Source organism: Heteronotia binoei, chromosome 5 (assembly GCF_032191835.1).
Source record: "Heteronotia binoei isolate CCM8104 ecotype False Entrance Well chromosome 5, APGP_CSIRO_Hbin_v1, whole genome shotgun sequence".
Taxonomy (NCBI): Eukaryota; Metazoa; Chordata; class Lepidosauria; order Squamata; family Gekkonidae; genus Heteronotia; species Heteronotia binoei.
Window position 1 is genome coordinate 169,589,204 of NC_083227.1, and position 22,699 is coordinate 169,611,902.

General features: G+C 44.3%; 1 protein-coding gene across 1 annotated transcript in view; it reads left to right on the forward strand.

The window, feature by feature from the left end:
* The window catches only part of ADGRE5 (adhesion G protein-coupled receptor E5), a 121,532-nt gene extending 104,176 nt beyond the window's left edge, over positions 1-17,356 (forward strand). The window contains exons 14-19 of the mRNA XM_060240703.1: positions 5,627-5,844; positions 6,272-6,338; positions 7,124-7,215; positions 14,546-14,714; positions 16,408-16,515; positions 17,268-17,356. Of these exons, the coding sequence (XP_060096686.1) occupies positions 5,627-5,844; positions 6,272-6,338; positions 7,124-7,215; positions 14,546-14,714; positions 16,408-16,515; positions 17,268-17,300 (687 nt within the window). The 3' untranslated portion in view covers positions 17,301-17,356. The remainder of the gene's footprint in view (positions 1-5,626; positions 5,845-6,271; positions 6,339-7,123; positions 7,216-14,545; positions 14,715-16,407; positions 16,516-17,267) is intronic.
* The last annotated feature ends 5,343 nt before the right edge of the window (positions 17,357-22,699 follow it).

Consider the following 22,699-nt stretch of genomic DNA (forward strand, 5'->3'; position numbering starts at 1 on the left):
TGCAACTTCATTGTGTAGCCTGTTGTGTATCTTCATCTTCTTCCTGTAATATGCTTGTCAATTTATGATAAGAGAAGAAAGATTGCACTAAAGATGGTTCCAGTTCTGTGGAGATATAAAGCTTCTTGTAGTAATGTTCAAAAATCTTTGTGATAGATTCTGAGATAGCTGAAATATTTTCATGAATATCATTAAGAGAAGTAATATACTGTGGTGCTTTTTGTTCTTTCACTTTATGTGCTAACAGTTTTAACGACTTTGGTGATCTTTGGCAATATTTTCGCTTTGTAAAAAGCAGATCTTTTTAATTTTATAAATTTCAAGAAGTTCTAGATTCTTAATGTTGATGTACAATTTCTGAAATAGTTTGTTCCCTCCTCTTTCTTTATGCAATTTTTCTAAATTTTTAATTTTTGTACTAATGTTTATTTCCAACTTTTGTTTCTGTCTTTGTAGGTATATAAAACCTTGGAAGTCAAAATGCCCCTCATGACTGGTTTCATAGCCTCCCATAATACTGATGGGGAAATACTGTCTTGTCTATTTTCTCTAAAATAATTCTTTATGTCTTTCTCCAATTCCTCCCCTAGAGCAGCATTTCAGAATAAAGATTTATTTAAAGACCAGTTTGATTTTTTTACTTTGAAATTCTGCTTTTGCAAACACACAGATTATTCAAGAGTGATCTGAATAGTATGATGGACCAATATCTGTGGATAGTTCCCTATTTTGCAGTGAAGGTGAAATTGATATAGCCAGTGGGGGTGTATACCTGATGCCTTACTGACTTGAAATCTTTGGTTGTGAGATTCGATCGCCTTCGCATAGCTATGAGTTGGTTTGGCTATAAAAGGTGTGCCATTTTACTGAAACTATTTTTAGCTCTTTCGATAAGTTGTTGTCAATAATGATATTTAAATCCCACCCCCCACCCCCATATTATATCTTCTGTTGCAATAGAGATTTAGTCAAAACCTCTTGTACAAAAGCAATTTTATTTTCACTGGGTGCATAAACTGTAGCTATGGTTTGGTTTGCTCTAAAAGTCTCTTGATAAATAAAAACCTGCTTTGTGGATCACACATTTTAGATTGGAATATAAAGCATGCATTTTGTGCAACCAGGATTGTGACCCCTCTCACCCTGGAAGAACTTGGAGTAAAAAACTGATATTGGAATTTTGATTAATTGAAAATTTTACGGGTAGATTTTTTTAGATATATTTCCTGTAATAGAATTATATCAGGGTGAAGCTTCAATACAGTAGATAAACTCTTTTTTCTTTAATGATATTGTTAAACTATCTACCATTCAAAGGTTAAACTTTAAATCCATTCATCATCTTTTATATTCAGGTAGCTTAAATAGTTATGTATGTGAATTAAAACAATGAAAGAATAAAGTCACAACAAAAATATGGTACTCTTTTATACGTTTCTACAACCAGTAATTAATTTATATGTCTATAATACAGTTATACAAAATAGTTTATAAACATTAAAAGGAACAATCAGTGTATTTTGGTTACTTAATAAATTAACTGGAGATGCCAATTATAATTTAAATAAATAAGATACATATTTGGTTAGAAGAATGAAAATTACACTGCTATAATACCAAAACAGTTAATCGCATATGTATGTGCAATTTATTTATGCTCTGCCCCTTTATACTGTTAGCTTACCTAAATTAGAATTAGTTTGTTGCAACTATATATGAATTAGAATCTATAGCTCCCCCCATTAATGAAATAAGGAATTTGAAAATAATCCCAATTGAATGTTTGAAAAAAAACACTATCAGTTTTGTATCTGTAAATATACTGTCTCAACTTCCTACTCTTCCAAAGAAATATAGAATAATGAACACTCTGTTTTCCTATATTTTCCTATATATTTAAATGCTATATATTTATAAAGAGGTCCACTCCACTGAGAGTATTAAGAAGAACTAGGATATAAACTATAGTAACACTATTATACAAAATTCCCCTGAGCACTTGCAAATGCTATCCTATCTTGTTTCCACAGGGACAGTTAAAACCTAAAGAGGCTACAAGTAATACATTTCCCTGATGGCCTCTTTCCCCTCCCCCCAAACCCTAGCATATATTTTAATGACAGTATATACTAATATGAGCTGTACAACGTTTTGTATAAATAACAGTATAAAGCTTTTTCACCTGTAACATGTTAAAATAAATAAATATTGTATAATTTGCTGCTTTAATGTTCACTTTGCTGGTGTTTGGTGATGTCTGAGGTGGGCTTGGTTTATGTTTTTGTGGTTTCCTGTTAATTTCCATTGGAACCTCCTCTAGCCCCTAACTTGAAGTGTATCATATCCTTCTAAATTTGTTGCCCTGAATATTCTGTCTTTATACACCACTTGTAGTATCACTGATGCAACCCTCTTATAACATTGATTAACTTCTGTAAGATGGCTCATTATCAGTTTGAGTTTCTGCCGTTTTACAATTGACTCTGAGGAGAGGTCTTTGTATATTTCAATTCTCTTCCCTTTATAATTTAAAGCTCCTCTTTTCCTGGCCCTGTCTAGTATTTTCTTTTTTAGCTCTATGTAATAGCATGATTAATATATCTCTAGATTCATGGTTTTTCGTCTTGTACAATGCACCCAGCCCTACTGCCTTTGTCCCCATTGATGTAACTCCATTCTCAATACTAAGTTCTGTGGCCAGCCAACTGGAAATAAAAATCAATGAATCTGTATTTTCTTCACTGTGCTCTACAAAACCACGTCGTTTGATATTATTTTGTCATATGCTGTTTTCCATTAACATCATCTTGAAGTGTATGTTTTCCTCATTGTGCTGTATTGTACACATCTCTTCTTGACTTAAATCCTTAGCACACTCAGTCACGCTCTTGACCTCTTTGATGGAATTCTGCATTGTTTCTAATTGTATCAATAACTGTTTTAGCATAGCTGAGATGTATCTAACATTTTTTTCTAATAGTTTGATTGTTGAGGTAAATTCTGCTACAGTAGAATCACAGAGTTGGAAGGGGACATATAGTCCAACCCCCTACTCAATGCAGGATCAACCCACAGCATTTCTGATTTCATCCAGCCACCATTTAAAGATTGCCAGTGAGGGGGACCCCACCACCTCCCTCAGTAGCTGATTCCACTGCTGAACAACTCTTAAAGTTTTTCCTAATATCCAGTTGATACCTTCTCACCCTTAATTTAAACCCATTATTACGAGTCTTCTCCACTACTGCCAACACAAACAGCTCCCTTCCCTCCTCTACATGACAGCCCTTCAAATACTTATAGAGAGCAGTCATGTCCCCTGTCAGCTTCCTCTTCTCCAGACTGAACATTCCCAAGTCCCTCAGCCTTTCCTCATAGGGCTTGATCTCCAGGCCCCTGATCAACCTTGTAGCTCTCCTCTGCACCCATTCCATTCTGTCCACATCCTTCTTGAAGTGAGACCTCCAGAAATGCACACAATACTCCAGGTGCAGCCTGATCAATGCAGTGTACAGCAGAACTATGCCATCTCCAGATCTGGATGATATGCCTCTGTTGATACGCCCCAAGATGACATTTGCCTTTTTTGTCACTGCACCACACTGGCTGCTCATATTTAACGTATGGCCCATCCATACTTCCAAATTTTGTTCACACACACTGCTACCCAGAAGTGTATCCCCCATCCAGTATGTGTGCTTCTCATTTTTGTTACCAAGATGTAGAACTTGGCATTTATCTTATTGCATCTTGTTCACTTCTGTCCACTTTTCCAGCATGTTCAGATCTCATTGAATTCTAACTGTATCTTCTGGTGTATTCGCTGCTCCTCCCAATTTGGTGTCATCTGCAAATTTAATGGGTAGCCCCTCCACACCCTCATCCAGTTCATTGATAAAAAATATTGAAAAGTACCAGGCCCAAAACTGAGCCCTGTGGTACTCCACAGGACACCTCCTTCCATTCAGATAAAATGCCATTAACTGCTCTTTGGGTGCAGTTCTCCAACCAGTTCCCTCTCCACCTAACTCTCCTGGAGTCCATTCTACCGTCCTCTAGATTACCCATCAGAACATCGTGGGGAGCCCTGTCAGAAGCTTTACTGAAATCCAGGTAAACAACATCAACAGCACTCCCTTAAGCTCGTCACTCGATCGAAGAAGGAAATGAGGTTGGTCTGGCAGCGCCTGCTGCGGACAAGTCCATGCTGACTCCCCTGGACATCTCCAGGTCTGGATGATATGCCTCTGTTGATACACCCTTTGTATATCTGAATTAAATTTTTGTTTAAAATAAAAATAAAATGTTGTCCTTTACATGCTTGCTGACTAATCCCTTTAAAATTTGCTCCAGTATCTCCCCTGGGACGGAGGTCAGATTGACTGCCCTGTAGTTTCCTGGGTCATCCTTCCTCCCTTTTTTGAAGATTGGGATGACATTCGCCCTCCTCCAGTCTTGTGACAAATCTCCAGTCCTTCAAGGCATCTGGAAGATGATGGACAAAGGCTCTGCAAGCTCTCTACAAAGTTCTTTGAGCACTCTTGAGTGTATACCATCTGGCCCGGGGGATTTGTACTCATCCAGTGCAGCCGGGTGCTTCTCAACTACCACTCTGTCCATATTAACCAGCAGCTCAGAAACTGTGCCTTGCCTATTACGATCTCTAGATGAGCCTGTACTCTTCTCCAGGGAAAAAACTGAGGCAAAATAGGCATTAAGCCTTTCTGCTTTCTCTCTGTCCTGTCAGAGTTTCTCCGTTTTCACCAAACAGTGGGCCCAATGTCTCTTCTTATCTTGTGTTTGCTCTTTACATATCTGAAGAAGATTTTCTTACTTTATCGAGCCTCCCTGACCAGCTTTAGCTTTGGCCTCTCTGATGGCTGATCTACAGTTAATACAGCACCGGCATTACATGGCTCTGTATTAACAGGCACCATTTTTTCTCTCCCTGACAGAAACATCTCTACATTTCCCCCCTTTGTTTTATTTTGTTTAAAATAATCACCTTTTGTGGTTTGGTTGAGTTGACATTTGTATGTAGCAACTTTCCCCATGGTTTGGATTATCGGTACTTGGGCTGGAGAGGGGGAGATGAGGCACAGCCATCTTCATCACGCATCCCTTCCCCACCCCACCCACCCCCCGCCTTGGCAGCACTTTCCATCACCATCAGAATCTGCAACTTCTGCTAGGAAGTCAGATTGCTTTGCAGAGACACACTGAGTTCAGTGTTCCACACAGGTTGCTTGGTACCAGTGTTTCCCCTGAGTTAGTGTGAGCTAGCTCACAGTTTTTTAGCCTCAGGCTCACATTTTTGACTTAGCTCAGGAACAATGGCCCCAGAGCCAACTAATTTGTGCAGTAGCTCACAACTTTAATGCCAGTAGCTCACAAAGTAGAATCTTTGCTCACAAAATTCCCCATCTTAGAGGGAATATTGCTTGGTACTGTAGTTAGATAGATCTCCAAAACTGATATTTCAGTTGTTAGGCTGTGGCCCTGTCAGCTTGAAGAAGTGCTTATCAGCAGTGGTAAGTATTTGGCCACTACAAGTCTTAGATCTTTGTGCAAGTCTTCACTGAACAGTCTCTTCACAATCTCTCTTTGGTCCTGTCTCCTCTTCCAGACAGCATGTGCTATAGTGGCTGGGCTGCTGCACTACTTTTTCCTGTCTGCCTTCTGCTGGATGTTTCTTGAAGGAGTGGAGCTCTACTTGATGGTAGTTCAGGTCTTCAGAATCCACAGTCTCAAGCACTGGCACCAGATCCTTGTGGGATATGGACTCCCAGCAGCCATTGTGGGAATTGCAGTGACCATCGACCATCGGGGCTATGGCACCAAACAGTGAGTCCCGGGGTTACAGCATGCACCCACATGCGTTAATGAATAATTAGACACATCAGAAGTTTGGCCACCGGAACCAGAAGTGTCTGAACTTGCGTGTAGCAGGTGTATCATAAAGGGTAGAATGATGCTATTGAGAGAAGAGGCCAGGACTTGATTTGCTCTTGGAATAAGAGAGTTTAAGAGGCAAGCAAAAGATCATGCACTTTCCTTCTCAAACATGAAGTAGGTGGTAACACAGCTGCAATTCCTGCACCACTGACAGAAAGGTTTCTGCTCATGAGTTCACATAGGAAGGACAGCAAAAGGTTATTTTATGGGAGAAAGCATGTGATACATAATTTCAAACAAAAAAGGGTTTCCTAGAGGGTGAACAACATCTATGAATACATTCAAAAAGATTTCATTTTCTACTTTCCTCTCACAGGTGCTGGCTCTCAATGGAACGTGGGTTTCTGTGGAGCTTCTTAGCACCTGTCTGCCTCATCATCCTGGTAAAGCTCAGTGAATCCTCAAAGACCCATTCCTCCCACCTGGATTGCCACCCTTCCCTCCATTCCGTTATGTCCTTTGCTTTCAATACTTAAGCTTCTGTAGAATCCAAACTTTATGCAGTCTTCAGCATACACTCACAAGTGGCTTATGCATCTTCGGGTGCACTGGTCTCAGTTAGCTGTTTACACGGCTCTTTATCAATTCCCTAGCTATCTCCTTGTGCTTTGCCTGATACTTCCTGATGTAACAGTTTTCCTAGGGAGGCATCAGCAGTCACCTTCTGTGTCTTGCTTGGTGCCACACATTTACCTCCCACACTGTGGTTCTAGAGGAACTTTCTCCAAGCAACGGAGAAGCACTGGACCTGCATGGATCTAGGTCTTCGTTCACCCAAGTAAAACCGCCCTGATTCTAGTCCCCACGGTCTTCCAAGGCACATTCCCCAAACTGGTCACAATTCAATGAAAAAGTTTTTGTCTGACTACATGTTGCATTTTTGGCAAGTGAACTCAACAAAGCAGCTAAGACTTTTAACCATCCAGGTAGCCCAGATATTCATCTTTGTTCTCCAAGGACTGCTTCACGCATTCCTTTTGCCTACCGGTATAGACACATGTGTGTGGGGAGGGGGGGGATATGCAGACCAGCGAGGGTGAAAATCAGTGTATTTTAGTTGCATATACACATACTGGGAAAGTTGGAAACTATGATGCAATGAACAGTCCTAAGTCCAAGTCTTATCTCGGCACTTTGTTAATAACCCTTTTCTCTTTCTTCTAAACAGATCAATGCCATTGTGTTTGTAGTTACTATCTGGAAGCTCACTAAGAAATTTGCAGACATCAATCCTGACATGAGTCAACTAAAAAAGCAGAAGTTAGTATCTACAAAGAAGGTGACCCCCTTGGACTAGTATTGTGTATTTTCCCCCTTTTGTTCAATTTTTCAATGTTTTATTCTTTTGTTTCATTAGTGAAACGAATAAATTCATCATTTCTTTACCTGTATTTCCCTGAATGGAAGAACACTGGGGGAGGAGGCTAGGAAATTTGGGATGGGGGGCTGGAGAAAGTTGTAGGGCTCAAAAAGAATGTCACAAAAATACAATTTAAAATGTCCTAACTTGGTGTCTCCCCCTGGCCAGCTTTGGCCGCCCTCCTTTCCGCCTTGCAGGAGCTTACTTGGGTGCAGGAGGGAGCGGGGGCCCAGCCAGGCCAGCACAGGTGTGGGAAGAGAAGCTTTAGCACTGCCTCCAGTGAGGAGGGCAGGAGCATCGGCAGAGAGGCAAGACAGGTGAGAGAGGCAAGTGGGCCATCCATCAGCCCACAGGGCTACACTTGGGCTTGCTTGAGGAGGCCTGCAGAGTCAAGTGCAACAGCTTTCCTTGGTGCTGGGTGAGTGGGATGCTGCGGCTGGCCCACGAGGGTTGCTGCTGCCTTCACCCTACTTGTACAGGCCAATGAGAACTTCCTCCTGGACCCGCCCTGCACAGTAGATGAAGGGGCGGGTTCTGGACTGTTGAGGCAGGGGAGTGGGTTCAGGGCCATGGCCAGCAGGCAGGTGAGGGCAGCCCTGTGCTTTCCTGATTGTCCTACTGCCCCTCAGCTGTGCCACCTGCCTGCATGCCTTTTGCCTGCACAACCCCCCCCCCCCAAGTCTCCCTTCCTTCTCCCAATGGGAAGTTGGGGTCTTGGCAGGAAGTTGAGGACTTGGACCCCAGGGGTCCCACTGTAGCTATGGCCCTGAAGACAACCATAAACAGAAGAAAACCAACCCCCTTGCGATGTTATTTTAAAAAAAACCTTTTTATTGCTTTACATACCTATACCTTGCCTGTGAGTTTAAGAGGATGCCCTCTTTTTTGTGACTGCACATCTGGGGGGGGAGGCAACTAATCTTCTTTTGGGTAAACAAAAATTCTTGCTGGTTTCGGTGGAAGCCATTTCTCTAGTTTGGATAGAATCTTAAGGAACTGTACCATTCCTTCAAGACATCTTATCTGCTAAATTTCTGGGAGCCAGGGGGAGAGGGCACAGTGGGAAGGATTCTAGTGTCCTGGACCCATTGGTGGGCCTCCTGATGGCCCTTGGGGTTTTTTGGCCATGTATGACATAGAGTGTTGGACTGGATGAACCATTGGCCTGATCCAACATGACTTCTCTTATGTTCTTAAAGCTTTGGGTTTAATACACAATTAAAATTTGTGCTAGCACAATCTTTTCTGTCACGAGGTGCCTTTTACTCTGCTAATTGGAAATGGTCCCCATCATTTTATTCTCTTATCTCCTTCCAAATTTGAACTCTGCCTGAACACTCTCAAACAAACAGCCAAACCCCAGAATAATTAATGTATGTTTTCCACTTGTTTTGATTATTACTATAAAAATCCACTCGTTTTGTTTCCTTGTTTTTTCATTTGTTAACAAACAAATGCACCCCACTGCTAGAATCTAGGGGGTGGAGAGTACCTGTCATTCTGATATGTTTGTTGTAGCCTCTCCAGGTAACAAGAAGGCTGCAGTAACTGGTTTTCTTAGCCCTATTCATGATACAACCTCCCAATTAAAATCCCCCACCCTGGTTCTATCTTAAAGATCAGGGTGTCCCAACCTGTGGGTCAAGACCCAAAAGTGGGTCACAAAGCCTCTGCTTACTTACTTAACTTATACTACACTTGATCTTAGCCAAAAGGCCGAGATCTTAGCCAAAAGGCCTAGTTGTATCTCCTTTGCTTGTGAAGCGCCCGGACCCCTCTAGGTTGAAACCTAGTGATGGGCACACGAAGTGACAACCCCTTGATATCTCTCAGAAAGATTTGATCCATTGGTCGGTTTTACCTACCCCCCCCCTCCACTTTGGAGACAGAACACCCTGACCATTTTCCCCCTGATAACTCAATAGAGGAAGATCTCTTAAATTCATTTTTGGGACTACCAGATACAGAACAAACAGGGATCACAACCAGGTTGGAAAGCCTAAGACTTAGGCTCTTGAGTATTAAAAGAGACTCTCCAATGAGCGTACCAGCCGCTTCCTGTCAGAACATTGAAACTTCTGTTTGCCTGTCAAAGTCCAAGCTTCTGCCATCCTCTGCGTTAGTTCCAGCAAAACATAAGGCTTGCATAAATCAGACCAACAGGCTCCTCGATTCTAAATTTACACCGAAGGGTATCGATTCTTATTCGACTTGCAAGCCTGCATTGACTGTTGATGACGCCCAAACTGTAACCGGGGCATCTCATAAAAATGGTTGTATAGTTTCAGATTCTGAGGTTGACTTAAATAAGATAACGCATGAGGGTTGTCTTGGAATCTTTGGGGGGTGGCGGAATAAGCTTCACGACCCCGACTTCCTGGCTCTTCTACAAGGACACCATATTCTTTTCCTCCAGGAGACCTGGAGTCAGGATCACGAACAGCTTTTTATTAAGGGTTACAGGGCCTTTTCAGTTCCTGCTGTTAAATTGTATTTAAAGGGTCGGAGCTCTGGAGGTCTGGCTATTTTTGTATCAGTAGATTTGGATGTGGAGATTCAGGTCCTGGAAAAGTATTGCTCCAGCAACTTTCAAACCCTTTTAGTCAATGGTTTTCATTTTGGTGATTTTATTTGTATTAATGTGTACTTAACTTATATTGCTTTAACAGCCAATTGGCCACAAGCAGTTATCACACTGAAACAACCCTATGTTATCTTCTTTTATATTTAAGTACAACCAACAAAAAATTTACTATTAATAATGTGATCCTATTAGCCATATCTAACAGTAACATCTGAATCAGACTCTATGAAGAAAAATTTATAAGATATAAATTGCCCTAAATATTTTTTCCTCAAATCCTCCCCAAAACAACAGAACTTAATGTGCTCCAAAGTCTCAATATGACCATCTCCACACTAACATCTCCTATCTGAATAAGAAATACCTGCAGTAATGGCCCTCAGTAACCATTAACAGAAAGGCATTTAGACTAGCTAGCATAAATGCTTTTCTATACTGGTGGACCATTGAGTTAAAAAAACATATTGTGAAATAAAATTAAAGGGGAATAGGCCATGAAGAGCTACTGAGCACACTTGTGCTCTCTCTCCTGTGTACTTCTAAAATCCAGGGGTATCACAGCTAATTTGATTTCTTTCATCTTGTATGCTTTGTTTCAGCCAGATGTCATTTTGTAGAAAAAGAGGTGCTGGGACTCATTAGCATAACTGATTAGCATAACTCATTTGCACATGCCACACACCTGTGACATCACTGGAAGTGTGTTATTGTTAATGTTTTAATAATTGTTAACAAATATCTTGCAACGTTTTGTTTATTTAACAGTCTTTGATGACTGAAACCTAAAATAACTGGTAAAAAATGTTCAAATGTACATCTGTACAATTGTTTAAGATCTCTTATTCAAATCTACTAACAGGGTGTTTAAACAGTACTTCACAAACATTTGTAAGGAGTGTTGTTCAGTCGTACAGTCAAGTCCGACTCTTTGCAGCCCTAGGGACCAAGTCACGCCAAGCCCTCCTGTCTTCTACCATCCTCTGAAGTCTGCTCAGATTCATGTTAGTTATGTCAGTAATGCTGTCCAGCCATCTCATCTTTTGCCGTCCCCTTCTTCTTTTGCCTTCTGCCTTTCTCAGCATCGGGGTCTTCTCCAGTGAGTGCTCCCTTCTCATTTGGTGGCCAAAGTATTTGAGCTTCAGCATCGGAACTTCCAGGGAACAGTCTGGGTTGATTTCCCTTAGGACTGACTGATTTGATCTTCTTGCAGCCCAAGGGACTCTCAAGAGTCTTCTCCAGCACCACAATTTGAAAGCATCTATTCTTCTATGCTTGGTCTTCCTTATGGTCCAACTCTCACAGCCATACATTACTACTGGGAATACCATTGCTTTGACTATATGGACTTTAGTTGGCAGGGTGATGTCTCTACTTTTTATTATACTGCCTAGGCTTGCCATAGCTGTCCTCGCAAGGAGCAAACGTCTTTTAATTTCATGGCTACAGCCACCATCTGCAGTGACCTTGGATCCCAGAAATGTGAAGTCTGTGACGACTTCCATGACTTCCCCTTCTATTTGCCAAGGAGTGATGGGGCCAGATGCCATGATCTTAGGGTGGGGGGGGGAGTTATGTTGAGTTTCAAGCCTACTTTTGTGCTCTCCTCTTTTACCCTCAACAAGAAGTTCTTTAGGTCCTTCTCACTTTCTGCCATTAGAATGATGTCATCTGCATATCTGAGGTTGTTGACATTTTTTCCAGCAATCTTAATTCCGGCTTCTGCTTCATCCAGGCCAGCATTCCGCATGATGTGCTCTGCATATAAATTAAATAAGCAGGGTGACAAAATACATCCTTGTTTATTTATTTAATTTATATCCCGCCCTCCCCTCCAACGGCAGGCTCAGGGTAGCTCACCACCCAAGGTCGACACAAACACATTAGTGTGACCAATACAATAAAACAACAATAACCTTGCTGGCATATGAAATGAGTGCAATGGTGCGATAGTTTGAACATTCCTTGGCATTACCCTTCTTTGGGATTGGAATATAAACTGACCTTTTCCAATCCTGTGGCCACTGTTGCGTTTTCCAAATTTGCTGACATAATGTGTGCATCACTTTAACAGCCTCTTCTTTTAGGACTCTGAATAGCTCAACTGGGATACTGTCATCTCCGCACACTTCGGCCGTAAAATGACTCACTCCAATCTGTAACGCTGCAGCAGCCATTGTGCCTCTGAGTATTTGTAAAGACAGCAACACAAGGCAACCTGCAGCTGGGCAAAGGACAGAGCAGAGGAGCAACAGTAAATCATTAATGGGAGAGAAGGAGGGGGGGGCATTTTAGATCTTCCGGAGCTCTGCTCTGGGCAGCTCTGCCCCAAACTAAGCCCTAGTTAAAGCCCAACAACTGAAGCTTATTTCCAATGACTTTTCCCCGAGAGTTCAGTAGCAAGGTCACTTTCTTGTGATTTTGCTACTGAACCCATGGGGGAAAAGTCACTGAAAACACTCTTTTGCAAAAGTCACTCTCTTGTGATTGAACTGAAACCTTGTTTAAAATCCATAAAAGCTGCAAAGAGGAATTTTACTGTAGTGTTCCCCCCCCCTCCAGTGATTACAAAAACAAACTATGAGCGTTTTCGCACTGACCTTTTACTGGCGCGACCACCCTCTTCACACCGGAGGATCCGCGCGGATTTCGCACAAGAAGCGCCGGCGCACCCAAAAGAGCCGGCGACTTCCGTCGTGAAACCCGCTCAAACGGAAACCGCCAAGAAGCAGGAAAACGTTTGAGCGGCTTTTGCGACGGAAGTCGCCGGCTCTTTTGGGTGCGCCGGCGCTTCTTGTGCGAAATCCGCGCAGATCCTCCGGTGTGAAGAGGGTGGTCGCGCCAGTAAAAGGTCAGTGCGAAAACGCTCTATGTTTTTCTGGACACCAGCCTTTACAAAAGTCAGCTTCTTCAATTCCAGTTAACACTCAAGATGTTAACTTGTTATACAGGAATGAAGCATAGAGTTCCCCTACTATGGATAATAAGCTTATAAATCAAAGGTGGCCAGACATGCTTAGTGTAAGAGCCAGATAGAATAAATATCAGATGCGTGAGAGCCGGAAGGAAGGAAGGAAGGAAGGAAGGAAGGAAGGAAGGAAGGAAGGAAGGAGGGAGGGAGGGAGGGAGGGAGGGAGGAAGGAAGGAAGGAAGGAAGGAAGGAAGGAAGGAAGGAAAGAGGGAGGGAGGAAGGAGGGAAGGAAGGAAGGAGGGAGGGAGGGAGGAAGAAAGGAAGGAAGGAGGAAGGAAGGAGGGAGGAGGGAAGGAAGGAAGGAAGGAGGGAGGAAGGAAGAAAGGAAGGAAGGAGGGAGGGAGGGAGGAAGGGAAGGAAGGAAGGAGGGAAGGAAGGAAGGCCGCCCCCTCCCGCCAGCTGCCCCCCCGCTTTTGGCTCCCTCCCTCCTTGCCTGCCTGCCTCGGGGGGGGCTTACCTTCTCGCAGGGCGCGGGTGGCGGCCTCCCCTTCGGGCGGGCGGGCTGGCCAGGAGGCGCAGCGGAGGCTGGTGCTGGTGGCGGCACTGCTGGCGGCGGCTGAGGAGGAGGCGGCCAAGCCCACCGACCCGGGGCCTCCCGCCATGCCGCCGCCGGCGCTGCCGGCCCACCTCCCGCTCCGGCCACCGCTGCCGCCGCCATTGTCCCGCCGCCGCCTCTGCCGCCTCCCCTCGCGGGCCTCCCGCGCCGGCCTCTCCACCGCCTCCCCCTCCGCCACCGCCGCCGGGGCCCTATGCTGCCCACTCTCCTGGCCCCGCGCATGCGCAGAGCAGCACGCACGCGCAGGGATGAAGCTCCCAGCCTCCCCTCCAAACAGGCGCTCGCTCGCTGCCTTTCCCGCCCGCGCGCGCAGCCCGCCGGCTCCTCTCGCTGGCTGAACCGGGATTTTTAATGGTCCCAGGATAGCCAGCCCGGGAGGCGGGAATTTGGGGGCAGCGGCGGGACTTTCCCGGGCAACCGGGACGATCTGGCCACCCTAAAGGCTGGACTAGAACCTCCATATGCAAAGACTGTATAAGTTGGAATCCTGCTTTTTTAGGATTCATACAGGAAGGGGAGCTGCACCCATTGTGTGATGTTTGTTGGTTTCTCAAAAACTTTTGGCTAGCCATTGTAGAAAATGGAATGCAGAATAGATGGATGCCAAAGTCACAGTTTGTCTAAAGGTAAAAGTGGTCCCCTGTGCAAGCACCAATAGTTTCCAACTCTGAGGTGATGTTGCATCATGATGTTTTCATGGCAGACTTTTTATGGGGTGGTTTGCCATTGCCTTCCCCAGTCCTCTACACTTTCCCCCCAGCAAGCTGGGTACTCATTTGACCAACCTCGGAAGGATGGAAGGCTGAGTCAACCGTGAGCCAGCTACCTGAACCCAGATTTCACTGGGATCGAACTCAGGTCATCAACAGAGAGTACTGCAGCTTTACCACTCTGCACCACAGGGCAGTTTGCCTAGGGCCCCCCAAAACCTTGGGGCAGCCTTGGGTGAGTCACCACACTGAAAAGTTTGGGAACCACTGTCACACAAAACTGTGCAAAAAATCATGCTGTACCTGGACTGCCTAATGTAGTAGCCAACACTAGGGCTGATCTTGTTTCCTGTAAGGACAAGGAATGTAGCTTTCAGCATAATTTGTGCACTCAACTACTTTCTATTTTCAGGGTGCTCGTAATTACAGCAATTGCTCAGCTCTGTATTTTGGGCACCACTTGGATCTTCGGCATGTTTCAGTTCAGTGAACACAGCCTTGTCATGTCCTACATCTTCACCATCCTCAACAGCTTGCAGGGGTTCTTCATCTTTGTCCTGCACTGTCTGCTGAAGAAACAGGTAACTGAAGTATGGAGAAGGGGGCAAGGCAAGTAGATGAGGAATTACAGAGTTCAGCATTTGGGGATGCCAGTAACTTTCATGTGAGGCTGTAAGATCTGGGTGTTCTTGAAGGATATGATTGTTTGGCTGTAGAGAGTTTTTGTGTCCTGACCTCGATAGCCCAGGCTAGCCTGATCTTGTGAAGCTAAGTTGGGTCAGCCATGGTTAGTATTTGAATAGGTGACCACCAAGGAAGTCTAGGGTTCCTACGCAGAGGAAGGCAGGGGCAAGCCACCTCTGAATGTCTCTTGCCTTGGAAACTTTATGGGGTTACCATAAGTCAGCTGTGACTTAATAGCTGTGACTTAATCAGAGCTGGTGTGGCGTAGTGGGGAAAAGCAGCGGTTTCGAATCTGGCATGATCAACCGGGTTAGATTCCCCGTCTCCTACCCCACGAAACCTGCTGGGTGACCACGGGCCAGTCACGTTCTCTCAGCCCCACCTACCTCACAGGGTGCTTGTTGTGGGGAGAGGAGGGGGAGGTGGTTGTGACCCGCTTTGAGGCTCCTATCGGCGGCGAAAGGCGGGAAACAAGCGCCGACCCTTCTTCTAAGAGAGCCAGTTTGGTGTAGTGGTTAAGTGTGCGGACTCTTATCTGGGAGAGCCGGGTTTGATTCCCCACTCCTCCACTTGCACCTGCTGGAATGGCCTTGGGTCGGCCATAGCTCTGGCAGAGGTTGTCCTTGAAAGGGCAGCTGCTGGGAAAGCCCTCTCCAGCCCCACCCACCTCACAGGGTGTCTGTTGTGGGGGAGGAAGATAAAGGAGATTGTGAGCCGCTCTGAGACTCTTTGGAGTGGAGGACGGGATATAAATCCAATATCTTCATCTACCTCACAGGGTGTCTGTTGTGGGGGAGGAAGGGAAAGGAGATTGTGAGCCGCTCTGAGACTCTTTGGAGTGGAGGGCGGGATATAAATCCAATATCTTCATCTACCTCACAGGGTGTCTGTTGTGGGGGAGGAAGGGAAAGGAGATTGTGAGCCGCTCTGAGACTCTTCGGAGTGGAGGGCGGGATATAAATCCAATATCTTCATCTACCTCACAGGGTGTCTGTTGTGGGAGAGGAAGGGAAAGGAGATTGTGAGCCGCTCTGAGACTCTTCGGAGAGGAGGGCGGGATATAAATCCAATATCTTCATCTACCTCACAGGGTGTCTGTTGTGGGGGAGGAAGGTAAAGGAGATTGTGAGCCGCTCTGAGACTCTTCGAAGTGGAGGGCGGGATATAAATCCAATATTCTCATCTACCTCACAGGGTGTCTGTTGTGGGGGGAGGAAGGTAAAGGAGATTGTGAGCCGCTCTGAGACTCTTCGGAGTGGAGGGCGGGATATAAATCCAATATCTTCATCTACCTCACAGGGTGTCTGTTGTGGGGGAGGAAGGGAAAGGAGATTGTGAGCCACTCTGAGACTCTTCGAAGTGGAGGGCGGGATATAAATCCAATATCTTCATCTACCTCACAGGGTGTCTGTTGTGGGGGGGGAAGGGAAAGGAGATGGTGAGCCGCTCTGAGACTCTTCGGAGTGGAGGGCGGGATATAAATCCAATATCATCTTCTTCTTCTTCTAGTGAAAAAAAGAGAGATTCTGTTCAGAAATGCTGGGGATGATTGCAACATTCATGTCAATCAGAATTTTATTCTGTGTTCAGGTGCGCAATGACTACTGCCGATTGCTTTGCTGGCACAGAAGTGGCAAACCTCAAAGTGGTGACAAGTATACAGAGTTCAATTCTACGGGGACTTTCAGCACATTACGGGTAAAAGAAAACTGTGGAAAGCTTCCTCCCCACCTCACTCAGTCCCCTACCCCATCTTGGGGATTCTCTGCAGATCATCACTGACACTTGCTGGAGAATCCTGCAACTCTGGAACTCTTTTTCACCCTGGCCAAGGCTTTTTATTCTGTAGCCCCACCCTCTTCTTCTCGAGAATAACTCCAAACTTCTAACCTATTTCTTTTATTTATTGCATTTGTTTAAATCGTAGATATCCCATCCTTTCTAACAGTATCACCCATTAAAAACAAACCTTGGTTACAATTTTTCTTTAAAAACAAAACACCCAATAAACTGTGGAATTCACCACATAATACAATTAGGCCACCCCCCCCCCCGCAAAAAAAACCTATTACAATTTGATCAGGTGTTATAATTAACCAGAGCTGAGTGTCCAGAAACATTCTTCCATCCAAAAACCATCTGCAAAACAACCTCTGGAATAGCCTGGCTTTTCTGAAGTCTGGAAAGGATAGGTTGTGGCTAATAGAATTGGGGAAGCTATTCCATAATAGAGGGATATGACTACAGAGAGGGAGATCTCAGTGCATAGCCAGGACTACCCCCAATAAAGGGATTGTTGGGTTGTTATAAGCATATGAGTCTGTTTTAAGAGAGATGATCCTGTAATGGGGTGGAGAGGCAGGAGATGGTAAGTGGAAAAATATATGGATGATATAGTAGTATAATAAGCTATTGAACTATTCTACTTTCATACTGCTCCTTCCCTACAGCCGCAGAAATCTCCTCGAGAATCTGGAATGTAGCAATATCTCCTGAAGTGTGTTCCCAGACTGGAGTTTTGCACAATAAATACATCCCAGCAGACTTTCCTCTGGTGGAGCTATGCACTGCTACAGGCCTGCTGAAGCAAAGGCAATAGAATGGCATAGAGACTGCCAAGATCCTACAAAGGCCAGTTCAAGAACTGGACTCATAGTATGGAGCTGATGTTGCCATTGGGCTTACGCTGTGTCTACAGAATGCCTCTTCCTCCTCTGCACTGGTACAAAGAGACTCTTCTCCCAACGGAAGCACATCTGTGCAAATAAGGGTACTTGTGCACATGACACTCTTCTAGAGACTCTGCCAATAGACAACACTTGGTACCAGCTTGGGGACACAAAGCCCATGCATTATATTTGAATTTTTCAGAGCTGGTGCAAATGACCAGTGATATTGTAGAGCAGGTAGAGTCTGCCTCTCCAGTTACTTCATGCTCTTCAGGGACCACTCCACAGGTTTCTGTACTCTGACATAGTGCCACTGTAAACTTTTTTTTTCAGCTTAGATTACTGTCTAGAGTGATAGTCGTGTTACTTTATCGCAGCAAGAACCGGAAGGAAATTTCTAGCACTTGAGTCAGTCTGTGCCATTTCTAGTACCTTTGGCATCCTGTTGGCTTTTGCATGCTTGCCCCCCATGCCTATATTTAATCTCCCAGCTAAAAAACACTTCATACAGCTGGTACAGTGGGCATTTACCCGCAGATGGGCTGTGACCATTCTGTTAGACTCCACTGCATTCTCAAACTTGTGCATTTGCTCTGATCATAAAGCCATGATATTCACTGCAATACCAATCAGCCTAGCTAAGGGAAGATACTGACTACACACAGCATGTCTCTGTGCAGAAGTGCAGACACCGACCAGGAATGGGAGGTATATATCGCTTTGGCACACTGCTTAACCAAATGGACTTATTGCTAGCAGCCCTGAACCTACTTGACAAAAGTCAGCAAAAATTCAGGTTTAATGGAAGCGTGGAACAAACATGGGGGGCTCTGTTACAGCCCCATACTCTTCTCCTGAGTTCTTCTGAAAAAAATCTAGGCTCCTTTATGTATAGCATTTAATGCTTTTTTCCCTATAAGGTTCCAATCCAAGGCAGGAAATCTGTGTCTGGGCAATAGTATTACAGAGCTATCTCCATACATCATTAAGCTAAATGGTTACAAAAAATAAAAGTATAAAATGGGGGTTGTGGGGAAGGGAATGGCTCAGGTCATGACGTTAGATCTTGTTGAAGACTGCCTTCTGTGCTGGCTGCAGAGCAGATTCAAACAGTGCTGGTGTCAGGTTCTCCCCTGCCTTTTCTGACCAAGAGGCAATTAATCAGTTACATTCCATAATGTGACCTGTCCACTGGTCCTCCTTAAAAGTATTGTGGATGGCATTCGTGGCTTGGATTTGGCTTCTCGTTCAGAGCTACTTCATCCTGCTTACCCAGGCAGAGCAGGCACAAGAACTCACACCTGCCTGATGCAGAGACAAGATCCTGATGCTTCATTTCTTAAGAGCTTTGTGGCTTGGCATGTTTTTGTTGGCTCTTGTCCCCAGGAGTTCTGCCGTGGCAGGAGAATGGGGGGGCAAGGAAGGAGACAGAAGACAGAGCAAGTAATGTAATCGCAAACCAAACAAACCATTAGCCACATGAGAGAGGGTTTTTTGTATAAAGCCAGAACAGAACAGCAGCAGCTCATATGAAGCAGAAGGAAGGGAAAGCAGCAAAGCTCAAAACTGCTATTGAAACTGAGGGGAGACTGGCACTTCATATGGAATTCTGGATATTACAAAGCTTCCTCGTTCACACCAATTTATTTAAGGCCATTTCCTATTTTGGCAGTTTCTTACCGTGGAACTTGGCTATACATGCAGCAGTCCTAGGTGTGCTTTACCCCTAGCCAGGGCTTTTTATGTAGAAAAAGCCCAGCAGGTACTCATTTGCATATTAGGCCACACCCTCTGGTGCCAAACCAGCCAGAACGGCGTTCCTGCTAAAAAAAAAAAAAAGCCCTGCCCCTAGTATACTAGCACTGGTTAACCCACATAGGAACCCAAGAGCACTGGAGTTAGAACAAATCTGAATTAAAAAATCAGAATTTCAAATGTTGATTTGGTTACTTATCCAGCAGCTGTTAATCTTATGCAATAAAATCAAGTTGGGGCCCAAATTCCAGCTACCAATTGTGTATAAAAATCTGACCTTCAAATCTAGCATCGAACCTGATCGTTTTTCCAATTTTGGAATATATGAATTGCACACCTGTCAATGGACGCAAAGCACAGTTAAAATGTACTTCTGATACTGTGTAGTTTCAGTACTACTATGCTCTGTGTTCACTCTCGGTGCCTTTAAATAAGTAAAGACAGTTTATCAAAATGTCTTTGCCTTTACTTTCCTATCGCTTCCCCCCACCCCCTTATTCAAAGCATTTGTGTCAACCACTTTTTTCTGGTATGTATATTAAAGCAGGGGTGGCCAACGGTAGCTCTCCAGATATTTTTTTGCCTACAACTCCCATCAGCCCCAGCCATTGGCCATGCTGGCTGGAGCTGATGGGAGCTGTAGGCAAAAAACATCTGGAGAGCTACCGTTGGCCACCCCTGTATTAAAGGGTATGTTGAATTCACAATTGTGCTTGGAAATGCAGGACTGTAGGGTTTGGGGCAGCTTGTCGAACACTGCAGGTTCAGTGTTCCCTTTCTTCAGCACTGCCTAAAATCACTTGGGCTGGATGTCAAAAAGAGGAATGGACAGTATTAAAGAAAGAAACACTGAACCAGCAGTGTCTGACAAGCTGCCCAAACCCCCAAGCACAGACCGGCTTAGGGGTTTTAGTTTACATTCAATCTACACTCATTTATAAAAAGAAGTGCTTTCTCACCACACCATGCACAGATCATGTATAGCAAGAAGTTAATGACCTGTTTTCTCCTGTATCTTTCCCCAAAAAAGCAAAGGTTCTTAGATAAGTCTCTAAATCGTTTTCCTCTTGTGTGAAAAGGACTATACTAGACACGTGCCAAACAAATCAGAAAAAAAAAAGTTTAGTCAGAAAGTCTGGCATATTTGCAGCTGGAGATGATGATACTGGGCACACTTGTCTGCACTCCAGTTTATAAGGGAAGGCAAAGATTTCATGGACAGAACCCATTATGTGCTCTTGGGAGGGCAACAGGGAGATGAGGAAAAGGCACCTCAGCGAATGGAGGAGCACCCAACACAGGAGGGCAAATGGAAAAAGATAACCCACAGGAGCAGGACAATCAAGAAACATTCTGAGCCTCTGTAGCTAAGCAATCCATTCCAGGATCTCCCCATAGATATTGATTCTGGACCGCTGGAACAAGGGTGACTTCCAAAGCCTTCACAAAGTTTGAAGGAAATTTCTCAGGCCACTGTGGATTAAGAACATAAGAGAAGCCATGTTGGATCAGGCCAATGGCCCATCCAGTCCAACACTGTGTCACACAGTGGCCAAAAAATTTATATATATATACATATATATACACACACTGTGGCTAATAGCCACTGATGGAGCTCTGCTCCATATTTTTATCCAATCCTCTCTTGAAGCTGGCTATGCTTGTAGCCGCCACAATCTCCTGTGGCAGTGAATTCCACATGTTAATCACCCTTTGGGTGAAGAAGTACTTCCTTTTATCCATTTTAACCTGACTGCTCAGCAATTTCATCGAATGCCCACGAGCTCTTGTATTGTGAGAAAGGGAGAAAAGTACTTCTTTCTCTGCTTTTTCCATCCCATGCATAATCTTGTAAACCTCTATCATGTCACCCCACAGTCGACGTTTCTCCAAGCTAAGGAGCCCCAAGCGTTTTAACCTTTCTTCATAGGGAAAGTGTTTCAACCCTTCAATCATTCTAGTTGCCCTTTTCTGCACTTTTTCCAATGCTATAATATCCTTTTTGAGGTACGGTGACCAGAATTGTACACAGTATTCCAAATGAGACCGCACCACTGATTTATACAGGGGCATTATGATACTGGCTGATTTGTTTTCAGTTCCCTTCCTAATATTCCCAGCATGGCATTGGCCTTTTTTATTGCAATCGCACACTGTCTTGACATTTTCAGTGAATTATCTACCACGACCCCAAGATCTCTCTCTTGGTCAGTCTCTGCCAGTTCACACCCCATCAACTTGTATTTGTAGCTGGGATTTTTGGCCCCAATGTGCATTACTTTGCACTTGGCCACACTGAACCTCATCTGCCACGTTGATGCCCACTCACCCAGCCTCAACAGATCCCTTTGGAGTGCCTCACAATCCTCTCTGGTTCTCACCACACTGAACAATTTAGTGTCATCTGCAAACTTGGCCACTTCACTGCTTACTCCCAACGTCAAATCATTTATGAACAAGTTAAAGAGCATGGGACCCAGTACTGAGCCCTGCGGCACCCCACTGCTTACCGTCCTCCACTGCGAAGACTGCCCATTTATACTCACTCTCTGCTTCCTATTAATTAGCCAGTTTTTGATCCACAAGAGGACCTGTCCTTTTACTCCATGACTCTCGAGCTTACTAAGGAGACTTTGATGAGGAACTTTATCAAAAGATTTCTGGAAGTCAAGGTAAACAACATCTATTGGGGTCTCCTTTGTCCAGCCCCTCAAAGAAATGTAACAGGTTAGTGAGGCAAGATCTTCCCTTACAGAACCCATGCTGAATCTTCCTCAATAACTTGTGTTCATCAATATGCCTACTCATTCTGTCCTTGATAATGGTTTCTACCAACTTTCCCGGTATTGAAGTCAGACTGACTGGCCTGTAATTTCCCAGATCTCCTCTGGAACCCTTTTTAAAGATGGGGGTGATATTTGCTACCTTCCAGTCCTCAGGAATGAAGGCAGATTTCAATGAAAGATTACGTATTTTTGTCAGATCCACAAGTTCAACTTTGAGTTCTTTCAGAACTCTTGGATGTATGCCATCTGGACCTGGTGACTTACCAGATTTTAATTTGTCTATCAGTTTTAGAACCTCCTTTCTTGTCACCTCAATCTGACTCAGATCTTTCAACACCCCTTCCAAAATTAGTGGTTCTGGAGTGGGCAAACACTTCTCATCTTTCACAGTGAAGACAGAGGCAAAAAATGCATTCAGCTTCGCAGCCATTTCCCTATCCTCCTTCAGTAATCCTTTGACCCCTTGATCATCCAAGTGCCCCACTGCCTCCCTGGCTGGTTTCCTGCTTCTAATATATTTGAAGAAATTTTTATTGTTGGTCTTTATGTTTTTTGCAATATGCTTCTCATAGTCCCTTTTTGTCTGCCTGATCACAGTCTTGCATTTGATTTGCCACAGCCTGTGTTCCTTTTTATTAATCTCACTTGGACTAGCTTTCCACCGCTTAAAGG